At 36.2% G+C, this 15,418-nt stretch overlaps 1 protein-coding gene across 9 annotated transcripts in view; it reads right to left on the bottom strand.

The window, feature by feature from the left end:
• The window catches only part of HMBOX1 (homeobox containing 1), a 195,021-nt gene that overhangs the window by 98,317 nt on the left and 81,286 nt on the right, over nucleotides 1-15,418 (bottom strand). For all 9 annotated transcript variants that reach the window (XM_043487169.1, XM_043487168.1, XM_043487176.1 and 6 more), the window contains exons 3-4: nucleotides 13,303-13,779; nucleotides 5,906-5,991 (exon numbers count right to left, since the gene is read on the bottom strand). In XM_043487169.1, coding sequence (XP_043343104.1) covers nucleotides 5,906-5,991; nucleotides 13,303-13,779 — 563 coding nt within the window. The remainder of the gene's footprint in view (nucleotides 1-5,905; nucleotides 5,992-13,302; nucleotides 13,780-15,418) is intronic.

The raw sequence follows: 15,418 nt of genomic DNA, 5'->3' as shown, positions 1-15,418 counted from the left end.
GAGACAAGGGAAAATTCTAAAACGTACTTTGCAAAAACATTTATATTTGAAAAGAAGTTTTCTCCTAATAGAAACTAAAGCTCTAAACCTTTTCAATTTGGAAACACAAGTTCCAACTTACATGCAGAAATCTGCCCAATTTACAGACAGATAATAGCCTTCATAGTGGAGCTCTACATGAAGCTAGTAAAATTCATCAGGTAGGAATTGATAAGATCTTGTTAGATAAGCATTAGAATTATATTTGGTTATATTATAATAGGATAATAGGATACCATAGTCTGTGACTTATGCCTTACCAATACCACTTTTCTAATATAAATGTAAATTCTATTTGCTTAGAGCAGCTTTATTCATAATGGCCCAAACTTGGAAGCAACCAAGATGTCCTTCAGTAGATGAATGGATAAACTGTGGTACAGCCAGACAATGAAACATTACTTAAGTGCTAAAAAGAAATCAACTATCAAACCATGAAGAGACATTAAAGAACCTTAAGTAATTATTACTAAGTGAAAGGAGCCAACCTGAAAAGGATACATACTATATGATAACATTCTGGAAAAGGCACAACTACGGAGGCAGCAAAAAGATCAGCAGTTGTCAGGTTAGGGGAGGAAGAGGGAAGGATGAATAGGTCGAGCACAGGGAACTTTGAGGCAGTGAAACTAGAGTGTCGTCTTCTGACACTGTAACGGTAGATATCAGTAATCACATTTTTTTCAAGACCTATTTGAATGTACAAAACCATTTATACCTAAAGTAAATTGGGACTCTGGATGATAATGTAGGTTCATAAAGTACCACTCTAGTGCTAGATGCTAAGAATATGGGAGGCTGTGTGTGTATGTGTGTGGAGGGGCAAGAGGTATATGGGAACTATACTTTTAGCTCACTTTTGCTGCGAATCTACAACTACCCTGAAACATAAAGTCCATTTTGTAAAAAAGGTATATTGACATTTTAGTTGGTTTTTAGTGTCAGGTCTGAAGTTCTCTGATTAGGGAGAGGATCAATATATACAGAACTTTGTAAAGAAATTATTGTAGTTAAACTAAATATGTGGTCCTTTTATCCTTCATTTTATTTTATCGTTGTTTGATTTTTGGCCATGCTACATGGCATGTGAAATCCTAATTCCCCAACCAGAGATGGAACCCATGCCCTCTGCAGTGGAAGCGTGGAGTCTTAACCACTGGACCACCAGCGAAGTCCCTAGTCTTCATTTTAAAGATAAGGAAGGAAGGGAAAGTGATCTGAATTCAGCTGAAACATTTCTAAAACTGGTTCAGAGCTTCTCTTTATACAAATTCTTACATTTGCAGAATAAGAGTCACTAGGGAGGGGTAAAATGCATACTTGTTAAATGTACTTGGCAGTTTAAAAAGGGAATGGAGTTTGACAACTAGAAAAGGTACTTGGAAAAACATTTGGTCAAACCCCACATCTTATAAATAAAGAAACTGAGGCTCAGAGAAGTTACGTGATTTGCCCTGGATCACAAGGCTATTTGACAGAAGGACTAGAATTTTGGCATTCAAAAGTTTAATGGTCATTTTTCCATTATACCACTATCATTCAAGAAAACAGAATTGGGATAAATTTCTTAAAACTCAGAGATGATTATGTTTTTCTTCTTTTATTTATTTACTTTTTAAGAGGACATGAATCTAATTAGGATATTTATTTAGCTGATAAGCACACACTAAAGCACTGCCATTTACCCACTTATTTTGCCAGCCTGATTTTCCCCAGAGGTGACCTAAGAAGAAAATCATGTCTTAAGAATTCTCACAGTCCAAGAAAATGTTTCACCCTGAAAGTGAATATGAAACCTACATGTTCATTACTAAAGCAAAGGCTATGTATGCTCCCCACCTTACCATTGTTAGTGAGAATTTTGAAACTTGCCCGATCTCTTACAGGAGTAAAAATCCACTCTTGGTGGGAGCAGCTGTGACTCTGTGAAAGAAGCTACAAATAACATGCTGGGAAATTCAGCAAGCACTGTTATTATATCCTGTTTATACTGTCATTTTTCCTATCAGTAGGATATTATTTATACAGACCCCACCCATGAACTTCTTGTTTATCTTATTATAGAAATCCTCCAAATCTATAAAAAGAAGCCTCTGTATTTTGTTTCTGGAACAAGCACATGTGTGGTAATTTTGCACCTCACTACACATTTTTATTTAGCATTTCCTTTTGTTATGCACCACTCGTTCTCATTTTTACCCAAGGCTGATTTATTTCATTATGTCACATACTGGAGTTAAACTTAACTGACTTTAACAGACTCCAATCTAGGACAGATTCCAGGGCACCATATCTTTTACGTTGGGGGAGATTTCATCAGGTAGCTATTCTTCTAAGATACATTTGACTAATTTGTTAAACAGGCAGAAAAATGTGCCAATATTCTAATCAGGTGCCCCAGTGAGTGAGCCCCAAGTGCCTAGAAGCCTTCCTAACTTTGGCTTCTTTATCTTAGCTGTGCAGTTATGAGGGCTAAGCTTTACACTAGTTCTCACTAACTCACTATTCTCTAGCTGGGTCTCTCTTCTGGAATGAAAAGCATTGCTCCTGAGTTTAGTTGGATGGTTAGACAGGCTGTGGAAATGTGACAGACATACAAGAGAAATACATGAATTCAGTAAGCAGACCAAAGGGACAATGAACCAATCTGGTTATAAATCATCCTCAATCCCCTGCCTAACATAAACAATTGAATTAAAGTAGGTAAAAGAAAAATGCAAATCCCTTAAGAGAAGAAATTCATGCTGCTGCGTTTGTTGAGCAAATAAGTATTTCCAGAGGGGAGACATCACTGGAGAAAGTCACACTGGGTAAATTTTCACATGTATACCTTTGTTAGCTTCACTAGTACTCCTTTTCTAGGGAAACGTGAGATCTTCAGAGAGTATGTGCAATGCTAGACTCTTTGAGAATGTATAAGAAGATCTCTGCTTTTAAAGACTACTACTCTAAAATGCAGAATTGAAATGAAGTTTAACCTCTCAGGGCGGTAAACTAAGTGTTAATGTCAGGCAAAAAAGAGAGGTCTACATGGGCTACAGTGATCAAAGAAGTCAGAATGAGGATAGTAACAGAAGCAATGTTGATAAAAGGTTCCCTGGTGGTTCAGTGGTAAAGAATCCGCCTGCCAATGCAAGAGACTCCAGTTCAATCCCTGGGTTGGGAAGATCCTCTGGAGAAGGAAATGGCAACCCACTCCATTATTCTTGCCTGGGAAATCCCAGAGACAGAGGAGCCTGGCGGGAGATAGCCTACGGGGTCACAAAGAGTCAGACATCACTCAGCAAAAACAATACTGATTAGCAGGAATTGTGAAGACCAGGGTGAGCAGATGAAGGCAAGCCAGGCACAGTCAGTGACTAGTGAGCATCCTGGTGAACAGAGACAGAAGCGGCAAGTAGCTGAATCCAGCTAGCAAGGATGCTGAAAACAAGATGGCTATAAACAGCAGGCTGGAGTAGATTATAAAGAACTTCATTTTCCATACAATGGAGAACCAAAGATATATGAATGAACCCAAGTTTTGACTAGGAATGAAGAGGAGAAAGAACAACTTGAGGTGAGGCAGAAATGAGGGGAAGAAGTTTTTAATGGTACCAAATCATATGATTACAGTGGCAAAAGTCCACGTGTTCTAACAGATAACACATGGAAAAATTTCAACTCTTGCTTTCAAAAACAAGAGATGGCATCATGACGACTGCCACTGACTGAGACAATGCTAGACAATGCGAATCCATGGCAGTTAATATCAGGAAAGCTCACTAGTTTCCTGGAATACTACTTCTCATCGCAAATCACCTGGCGATCTGGTTAAAATGTAAACTCTGATTCAGTAGGTTTGCTGCTGCCACTGCTTGCTGTGTCAGTCATGTCCGACTCTGTGTGACCCCATAGACGGCAGCCCTCTAGGCTCCGCCGTACTTAGGATTCTTCAGGCAAGAACACTGGAGTGGGTTGCCATTTCCTTCTCCAATGTGTGGAAGTGAAAAGTGAAATTGAAGTCGCTCAGTTGTGTCCGACTCTTTGTGAGTCGGACATGCAGACCCCATGGACTGCAACCCACCAGGCTCCTCCGTCCATAGAATTTTCCAGGCAAGAGTACTGGAGTGGGTTGCCATTGCCTTCCCTGTTAGTAGGTTTAGGGTGGTACATTTCTAAGAATTCCCCAATACTGCTATACCATGGACTATATTTTGAATAGCAAGATGCTAAAATATCTTTAATTTCCCTTTCGAAAAAGGCAGTATTTGATGTATGGTATAGCTAATGCCTCAGATATGTCTAAGAAATTCCTTTTAGAGGTACTGTATTATAATTTGCATCAACATCTGATGGGTTTCAAAAGACACTATTTTAAAGGTCCAAGATGATTCAAGATTCAGGGTATTCAAGATATTCAGAAATATTTCCACTTGGGCAAAATCAACTTTATCATGCTGCTTATAACACTATAGTTTTGTCTTTTTTATCTTTTTTAGGCTGGCAAACTAGAAGATACTATTGCGTCTAATCTTGGGGGCTGAATTAAAAGTCCTGAGAGACAACTGATCTTTTCACAGTGCACATCAGTGGGTTTTGGTAAAACCCACCTAACCTGCCCTTACAATGCCCTTAGCACCACACCTTAATCCCTGAAGATAAAAGTAACATTTTAAGCACCCTATTGAAAAACAACTGAAGATTACAAAAATTAGATTCATAAATAGTTCTAGAGGAAAGGACATGCCTTTAACTTTTTTTTTAAACCATGAACAGAAGTATCATTTATAAAAATATTTTACTAGTATAATATGTTACACACATATTAAGACTGGGTGACCTTAGATTCTTGGGGTGAAATTTAAGACTTCCAAAATCTCAAGTTTCATTTTTAACCAAATGGTCAGTAACGTTTGAGGAAAATGTATCAAAGTCTAGAGAACAGAAATAACATCTTAAAATTGGAAGGTGTTGTTGAAGACCAGATTCAACTATTTCAATGTATTAACAGAAGAAACTGAGGTGCAAAGGCTAAAAAGGCCAAAGTCGCAGAGTTGCTACTGGAATGTTAAAAAAAAGAAGGGGAGGAACAAATTAATTTTTGTATCTGTTAATATACAACACACAACAATATATCAACTACAACATGTATGTAGTTGAAAGAGTTTCTGGTTCCTCTCATGACTAAGACATAGCTGATTTTACTAAGCTCTTAGAAATTACTGATATCCGAGAAAAGAAGACTACAGACCAACAAAGAAAAGACATGCTACCCCCAAATTTAAGAACTTCATAAAAAATGCAATCTGAATAGAGAATGACACATATACACCACATACTCAGGATGGGGCTGCTGTTGGCTGAGTAATGGGATGGGGTATAAAAAAATAAGGAGAAGACACTGGTCATTCTTATCTTCTCAGTAATGGTTTGAGAATATACATTTTCTTTCACATATGGAAAAGTGGTTAAAAAACACAACTTCCTTCACTCCCATGAATCTTTTTTTTAATTGGTAAAATAAAGTAGATTTGGAGGACTGTAAAGCTTTTAAAAATATGAAATGTAGAAAGCAGTTGGATGTGCATGTGTCATAAGCTCTGTCACAATTACAAGAAAACCAGAGAATCCTTTTTAGTCATAAAATAGGGAATTTTGTGCTTATTACAAATGCTATAAAATTTACTAGCACAAGATAAAAAAAAAATCACTGGAGAAGTTCCAAGATATCGGAGACAATGGGTTTTAAATCACAGGCATACATTATTATGCCTAAGTTGACAGATCTGCACTGCAATGCAGAAATGCAAGCAATATTCCAACATCTGCACTAGAAGGCAGAGACTAGACAAGATTCCAGAATAAAGGGCTCTTCAGCTCTTACCTGTTACCTGTGCAACAACTGCTTGGGAAATCCTCCGATTGGCAAGAAAGGCTTTGATTTCCTCTTTTATCACACTGCTGTCCCTCCTAACAAAAACAGAAGACAAGACCAACAATGTATGTTGAAGGTAGAAATCCTCATCTTTGCTAAGAAAGGTGAAGCAGAGAGGTGGGGAGAACATAGAAAGAAAGGACACAAAAATAAAGGTAAAACAGACCAAGCTTGTGGGAAAATATGAAATTAAAACAAACCAAGAAACACCAAATATTCAAGTCCTAAAACAGCACACCATCAGACAGACGCTTTAGTGAATGCCACAGTAGATGTAAGTCTCATACCAGAGATGGTTAATCGCATGCTGTGTATAATTCACATTAGGAACAAGCTGCCATATGGTATATGCAAATTTTCATTACTGGGGAATGAATGTATCTTATACAGACAGAAATCCTAGAAAAATAAAAAGCAGCAACAACAACAACAAAAATCAGTTGTGAGTAGACTGTGGTTTTGCATGTTAACTATGCAACTGCATAAATCATGTTTAGTTCATTTGAAAACCTTTGTCAAAGGAACGGAAATCATCATTCTCATGACTGCTAAAATGCTGGCCATTTTAAGGCGCTTTTTTGCCTTTTAATTTGCCTTCTTTGTCCTTACAAACCAAAAAAATTTTAGGTAGGGTGGGCTGAATATAAAATTTTAGTATAAAGGACACATTAATGTCCTAATACATGTAATACACAAGATACTTTATACTATATTCTATGTCCTTGACATTACATATCATAGACCTAATTTTTCCTCCACTAAGACTCTTATAAATTTTTACTTATTTAAAAGTTCAAGAAATTCTCAAAAAGACTAGACATTCACTAGAATGACAATGAATGGGAAGACGGTTTCTCTACCAGGACAAAGATAATACTTCAGCGAAAATTATACCTAAAGCCTTAAAACTAATCAATTTCCCTTTGAATGTTCACAAGAATCACACAAATGGATTTTTTGTTCAAGCTCAAAAGTAACTAAATAGTGGTAACTTATGGTCTAATGCAGGTGATCAGCAAACTATGGCCCATAGAATAAATTTGGCCTCCCATCTGTTTTCATATAACCTGTGAGCTAAGAGTAGTTTCCACAGATGAACATTTGCAATCAATTTGATGACAGGGAACACTAACTTTGAACATGAATCGGGCAAAATATTATCCCCTCCTCACCAAAAAATTCTATTATTCTCTATAGGCCTGTATCTTAAAGATGGTATTTGATGATCAATTATTATTCTATATTGAATTTTGCAAATAAAGATTTGTGATCATTTGCTTTCTCTCTTGTAAGTATCTATATCATGTCCTCGATTTTGCCTCTTGACCACAAAGTATAAAATGTTTTCCATCTAACTCTTTACAGAAAAACTCTGTGGACTCCTGATCTCAGACAAAGGGACCGTGAAATCCTTATAAATTGCTTTGTGAATCACAAACTCCTAACTGGAGCTGAAGTCTCTCTACAGATTATCTGGAATGAGAAAAGTAAAGTATCCTATTCCCAAAGAATCAGCAGTGATTTACTCGAGCAGATTGGCAGTCCTTTGCTGAGGAGGAACTAAGTGTTCTGTTGGTGAATTTCATGTTCCCTTTCTGGAATTCTGGAAAAGAGCAGAGAAGTGATGGTAGGGACAGCTTCCAATCTGGAGCTCCACAGTCTACTCTTCATCCATTGGTTGGAAATCCTAATCAAAAAGATTCCCAGAGGAAGAAAATAAAGAATCAGCAGCCTAATCCAGTACTTAAAGCTTCTCATACTGATCTAGATATTGGCCAAATTCCTTCCAAAATGCTTATTTATACTGGAAACATTTCTTTGAAAAATATGCATTCGTATTTTGAAATTATGTATCTGAAAGAAAAGGACACAATACATTTAAAGGTCAAAATACCCATCTACATTACCATCTGGCTCTTAAATATCCAACAACAGTCAGTAGAGCAAGAGATAAACTTCAGCAGTATCTATTTCAATCGGTTTATGTAAATAGAACAACCAAATTATTTGGTTTCTCATACAGATGCAAAATTAAGCTGAAAAAATTTAAGTAAAGCATTGCATTCCAATGTATAGAATGTCCTTCTAGGGAAATGAAAACTGAATTTAAGAGGGCATCTAGTAAGGTTAAATAAAAATGTGCTTTTTGGGGAAAATGCTGAAATGCTATTTTCTTGACTACTGATTTAAATTGGAATCTAAATCAATTTATTTAAAATCAATTTCTCCTCAAGTAGAGACTAAGTTATAAGGAGGAGATAACACTCAATTATTCCAAGAGGGCACATCCAGTTTGTGAATTATTCACAGCCCTGCAGTATGATATTACCAAGCACTGCAGCAAGACAGAAGGAACCCCAAAAAGTCTGCAAAGGAGCAGAAGTTCACTTAACCCTCTCAGAGATTCTATTTTTAGATATGTGGGAAGTTTCTAAATATCCATAATGAGTTTAAAAAACTAAAAACAAAAACCTCTTTACTCATCTGCTTTACCAGAAAGAAGCTTTTTCAAACTGAAGAAAAACAAAACTTAGAAGATAAAGGGTGTGCTTGGGCAAGTCATTTAATAATGTTGGTTTCATCATCTGGTAAAATAAGAACAGTAACATGTCCCCTACCCCATCACAAGGCTTTAAAGATTTTTCTCCAAGCACTGGAATTAAAATTAAATGAAAATTAGTATCAAATGTGTGTACATAATATATAAAATTTGAAAATTCTTCAGTGTAAGACTTTTTGAAACTGTAAAAGCATTATATAAAACAATGACTATCATTTTATAATATGCCAGAGAGAACTCAAGGAAAAAAAAGAAACAAATGATCTAGTATAAGTACGTAAGATTGAAGTTAACATCTGTATTGGATATTTTAAGGCACCATGAAAAGATTTCTATAAAGTCATTTTAGATGCAAGTGTTTTGTCATTTAGTTGGTTTCACTAGGTATTTCCAAAATAGTAACAGCATTTAACTTTCACTGTGTTCAGTTCTCTTATGTTATTTCAAAAACTTCCACCCTACTGGGTTAAATTTGTTCTCTAAGCTTTCACATATTCTCCCTCATTCTTTCCACCTTCTTTAACAAACGACCTGCCACTCCTAACGTCCACATCATATCCTGTGAAATCACTGATTTCTTGGTGTGAAAATTCCTTCATTTACTCCAAATTTGTCTCATCTCTTACGCCTTACTTCCTCTGTCTAAAATTTGACATCTTTAAAAACAATGTATCCACTTTTCCACCCTTACAAGTTCTCACTCTCCTCATGATTTCTACTCCTCCAGTTTTATGGAGTTCAAGTGAAGTGTAGGCTGATCTTTCTTTGATTCCATAGTTTACTTCTAAGATAAGCTACCACTCTACTTCGATCTAATCACTTAGATACACTCAGTAATGCCTCTTCATGAAGGCACCCTTTTTAAAAGACATCTTAAAATAATAATCACCATCTAATCAGAGTTCTCGCTGATCCTCAGAGCTAAAAATGATAGTTTCCTCTAATAGCTAACTTTAACCATTTCAAATATACATACCAATATATTACATGTGATTCTGTATTACAGTTGTTCCTGATCTGGTCTTATCTCTACTAGCAAAGTCCCTGAGCACAAAGATTTTGTCTTATTCATTATGGAGTTTGCATATTTAGAGCTTAATTTGCTCCATAAATGAACAACTCTGTAGTTAAAGATAAAAGGTTGTAAAATGGAAAACCTGATGTAAATAATTTATTAAAAAGAGCTCTAAATTCCTAATGTTAAATATGTTTAAGCTTCCCAAAACAGAATGGAAGAGAGTTATGTATACTAGTTCAAAATGGTAATGCCTTCTTTTCTGGAACACAGGCTATTAAAGACTGAATGTTTAAAAGTTGCATATTTTAGGATCTTCCAAATTCTCTTAGTTGATATACACTACACATTCTTTAAGACCTCTTAAAGGTAGTCATCTATCTCAAGACTTTCAGAGGTGGAGCAATACCTACCAATACAGAGTATTTCACTGGTGGAAAAACATAACTACACACAAATTCTTTCACACATGAATAGGAAGCTGCTCCCTTTAATTTCTACTCATGGAGATAAAGCATAATTTAGAAGCTTACAAGATAATGTTAAAACAAAACCTACTCTGTATGTATAAACAACATGGTAACTGAATACTATGTCCTATAGAACATAAATCCCTACCTACACAAGTAAATAATCTATTAGGCATATAGATAACCAACTCGGAATAATGTCTCAGAATCCTAGATAAAATACTAAACACTCATGAAATTTAGTATGTGGGTAGTCAGGAATAACATCTTTTATATGACTAATTCTGATAAGCCTGATTTCAATTGTTATTTTATACATACACAGTAGGATAATACACTTTAATAGATATACACTATTAGCAGATATATATACACACCTATATATAAACATATATACTAATAGATGCATTTAAAAAATATTAACATGTAAAATGTCTTTATCCTAGCTCTTGGTTTTAAAGTCCTTCCTAAAATGTTATACTAAACAATTTGCTGAGAATCCACATTCTAGTTTCCCTTTGATTTTTTCAAAACCCTGATCAATCCAAAAATGGACAAAGTAGCAGTTACTTTCTTTCAAATTAATCAAATTAAAAAAAATTCTCTCTTGTATACTTTAAAATTTTTAGGAGTTCAGTTTGTGGACTCAATGGATTATGAGATTTGAAAGCTAAATCTTACAGCTGAGTGCCCTGGAGGCTGGCTAACGTGAGCGTGAGAGTGAATTACCTGTGACATGAGGCAGGAAGGCATTCAGGTATCCATTCTCCCTACCTGGGGTACAACCCTCTGTGTCATCAGAGTGTGGAGCGGGCAAAGGGGAACGGGGGCCTCTGTGGGCACAGCGCACTCAGAAAGATTCACTGCTCAAAACTCATTCTCTGACATTCGACCAAATAAAAATTCATTCAGCTACCCAAGGGACTGACTTGAAGTGACAAATATCACTTGTGGGGAGAGTGGAGTACATTAAGGCTTTCACACTTTGTCTTGAGTTATATTAATGATCATTCCTAAAATTTTACTTAAATCTACACACATGAAAAATGTATTTACAGAGGTAACAGATACCAGTGACAGACACACTGGTAATAAAGACATGGGTTAGAATTGAGCTCTGCCACTTAAGTTTTCTTGGGTCAAGTTATTTTTGTGTATCTTAATATCTCTGTTCTACCTCACATATAGCATGGTTGTGATAATTAAAAGTGAAACAGTCATGCAATAAACTTCTCCCTCAAACCTGAGGGCTGTGATTATTTGTAAACTTGAGAAAAATGGGAGATGGGCACAAAGGAAGAGTGAAGGTGTGGGTGAGGGTGCAACGGCAGAGGACCGCAGAGCGCCGGAAGGATCAATGAGACCGCCAGATGATCAGAGGACAGCACAGGAGCAGTTCTAAGAAAGAAGTCATAAAATATCCCACCTATGCAACAAGGGGCGGTATGTAAATTAAGTATTGGTAACAATTACAAACACACACACACACATATATCTAATGATGAAACTTGAATGTGTGTACTTGCTGGATCCACAAACCCTATTGTCAAGCTTTTAGACCATTATACTCAAGTTTCAGACTCTGGACAATCTTCCAGAGACTTTTGTTAAAAATAAACTTTTCCCAAACTTCCCATTAGTCTAAACCACACCTGGGAATTAACTAATGCTTTTAAAGTTCACTAAACCTGATTAACTACAACAACAACAACAAAAAGGCTAGCATCCTAACAAATCTTACTGTTGATACCCACTCTGCTTAGGATAATTAAAAACTAACCTTGTTACACGTTAACTATTAAAGTAACTTCCATTTGCCCAAATGATCCTCTCTCAGTCTTGACAGTGATGTAGATGTTAAATTCAAAATGAACATATAAACTTCGGCCAGCTGTTTAAGCAAGGAAAATGAATGAAAAGCCACACTGATGTTTTATACTTTTAAGTTTTACAAAGCTTAAATAACAGGTCCTGTAGGTGCTCTATGAAACCATTCATTACAGTAATTACATTGGAATCTAGATACAACAGTCTATTTAGCTCAGGATTCCCTATATGGCAGTTCCACCCTAAATGTAAATTCAGGACAGTTTGTTCAAAAGATTATTTTACCTTTGTGGTACTACAGACCTTTCAGATGGCAATATTAAGTCACCATTATACTATCTTAAACTCCTGCAGTCTTATAGAAGAACTACAACTCATAATTATAGGTTAAAATTTTACTTCTGACATATTCCTGCTACAGTTTCTTTCATACAAACCACAACGAATCTATCTGCAGGCTCTCCTCCCTAGAACAGCAGTGCTAATCTACCGAAAATAATGCTTTTATCTCTTTCCTACAGATCTCTAAAAAAAATCCTTTAATTTCTACCATGTTAAACATAAAATCACGTACATGGAATTCAAATCTCCCCCAAACCTGTACTGCCCCCCCAATATACTATTCTTATTACCGTATATAGCCAATCTGCAGTTCTTAGAAGACTAAACATGTCTTGCCTTTTCTACCTTAACTTTAAACAAACTTCCTATATTTCAAAACAGAAGCTATCCTTTAACGTTTAGCTCAAATTCATTTATTCACTTGACATAATAAGCCCTTAACATGTGCCAAGGACAGTTCTAGATCCTGGAGACCCAAGAATGGGAAGCACAGCAGTGCTGCCCTCAAAGTGTCTCAGCTTCAGGGTGAAGCTCTTTAATTACCTCTGTTGAAACTGGACTTCTTCAGGGCTTCAAACTCAAGGTGCTTACACTTATCTTGTAATAGATGACATTAAATTTGTGTGTGTGCATGTGTGTACAGTATCTACTGCGAAAATCAGAACTTCAATTTCTTAGGAATAGAAACCATGCCTATTTTTCTTAAGAACACTGCTTTTTAAATAATAGATGCTCAAAATTAGTTTGTCAATTGGCATGTTGGAGGGAAAAATTAAAGAGTACACATATTATTACAAAAACACCCTACCTCTCAGAGAAAGTACTTACAATGCATTTAAGGCTTACAGCGTATTTGTTAGCAACTCATAAAATTTAGATGTTAGAAATTAGAGCCATAGAGAAGGCTAACCTTTGCTTAGATAGCAGAATGGAAAAGACTTATAAAGCAGCAAAGAGAAAGAACTTAGGTAGAGAAAAAAATTTTTGAATTAAAAACATAAAAATTTTAATTTTTTTCTTTATCACCTAAGGGGAAGTTCTCATAAGGAAAGAGCTGAAATACAGCTTTATTACTCAAAATCAGTCTAAGCACATAGATATTTGGAGGACTCTAAATAAGAAAGAAACTAACCTCATTAATTCCTCCACTTTATCATCTACATCTAGGTCCTCTTCTGAGGCTTCAAAACTGTATGACCTCTGACCCATGCTGTTGGCATGGTAGCGAGTTGGTGACATCTTCCCATTGGACGTGGATAATCGCTCGTTATTCTCCCTCCCGTTCTGATTGGTAGTACAAGGCTGTGGGGAGGTGTCGTAACTATTGCTAGGTGACGGGGACATGCCCGAATGCTGGGTCTGCGTGGAAGCTGTAGCTGTAGAGGAAGAAGCTGGAACATTGTTGGTACTATTCCCATACGAACTTCCTCCATAGCTGGACCTTCTTCCAAACTTGTCGCTATGCTCTTGATCAAGGCGGTCCAGAGTTTCCAAGGCATGGAGAATTTCATGTTTAGTCATTCCAGTACGCCGGAGGCGCTGGAGCAGATCTATCTGCTCTATGGTAAATCTGGGTTCATCTGTATAGTGAGACATGGTTTCCAGCAAACTAAAAAAAATAAAATAAAATAGTCCCTTTATTTATAATATCTACCAAAGAATGTATCATTAATGTACTGAGAATGAACACAGACAAAATATTTCTCTATCAATGTCTTTACTGAAAATGACTAAGACATGATTAAGGGTAATATTTTGTTTTATAGGCAAAACTGACCTAGGAATTCTGTAATTTTTATTTGGCATAGACAAAAACAATTTGGTAAGCTTAGCCCAAGTAAATAACCTACAACTAGCAAAAATATTTAAATGGAAACATGATAAGCACCATTTCACCCACCACTTTGCAATTTCATGAGTATTTCATTTCTGTAACGTATTCTCTCTATATAGTTATCTCAAGAAATGGATCTTGAGTGGTTGTGTCCACAATGAACTATTCATTTTTCATAGGAAACTGCTTCCACATCATGCTTCCTTTAACTAACACAAGGTACTGTAGTGCACCAGAAAATGCCTCAGAGTCAATGACAATATTAAGTTTAAGGGAATTGTCAAATACCATAAAAATTCTCACCATTCGAATTCCTTTCTTATAAAACTTGACTTTCATACTAAAGATTCTTTTAAGTGGGAATTTCTTCTATTTTTATGGTTCTAGTGCAAATAGGTTGCATGGCATGCAGCAGGCTCTCAGTAAGTGTTTGCTGATGAAAATAAATGTCAAAGAACCTTCTCATCCTTTCCAGGTAAACTTCTACTCTGAGACAGTTCTAAGCTCTTGGAAATCAGTTTCTCTATCCCTCTATAAGAGGCTTTCCTGGTGGCTCCGAGGGTAGAGAGTTTGTCTGCAATGCAGGAGACCTGGGTTTGATCCCTGGGTCAGGAAGATCCCTTGGAGAAGGGAATGGCAACCTACTCCAGTATTCTCGGCTGGAGAATTCCATGGACAGAGGAGCTTGGTGGGCTACAGTCCATGAGGTCACATAGAGTCGGACATGACTAAGTGACTAACATACACACACACTTATCCCTCTATAAACATTTACTGAATATTCACTCTAGGTCAGCACTGGGCAAGAGTTTCATGTCATACAAGCTCAGTTCCTCACAACAACATTGAATGGTAATTTTTTTTTTTTAGTACTGCACTGACTGACTGTTGAGGAAACTAAAGCTCACAATGGTTTGTATCTTGGAAAAAGTCTCATTAAGACAAAGGAAAAAAGATTTAAACCTAGATCTTACTGACTCCAAAAGAATGCATATATGGCAGAAATTATAGGAATCAAATGATATGGGACACAGACTTTTGCCCTTTTTTAAGTTTCCAGTTTAAACCACTTAGACAAAACCACTCCACTGAGGGACTAGGGGTTCTAGTAACAGCTTTTTTTTTATATTTAAAATCTTTAGTCCATATAGAATTTGTATTTACTTAATGAGTATCAAAGGATTTGAGCTTTATTTTTCCCCAAAAGGATAGTTCACTTGTCCAATATGCTTTATCGAGCAGTACATCTCTTCCTCTCTGGTCTGAAACACCAACTTTCTCATATATATGAAAACTCCACACAAATCTGTATCTACCTTCGGAGTGACTGTTTTGTCTTCCAAGTCCTTTTTAAAAAAAGCAAGCAGAAATCTATAATTTTTATGTGAAGTCATTCTAGTTTTAGAGATCAGCT

The sequence above is a fragment of the Cervus canadensis genome, chromosome 14, assembly GCF_019320065.1.
Source record: "Cervus canadensis isolate Bull #8, Minnesota chromosome 14, ASM1932006v1, whole genome shotgun sequence".
Taxonomy (NCBI): domain Eukaryota; kingdom Metazoa; phylum Chordata; class Mammalia; order Artiodactyla; family Cervidae; genus Cervus; species Cervus canadensis.
Note: the sequence above shows the minus strand (reverse complement) of the source record. Positions and strands in the feature narration are given on the sequence as shown.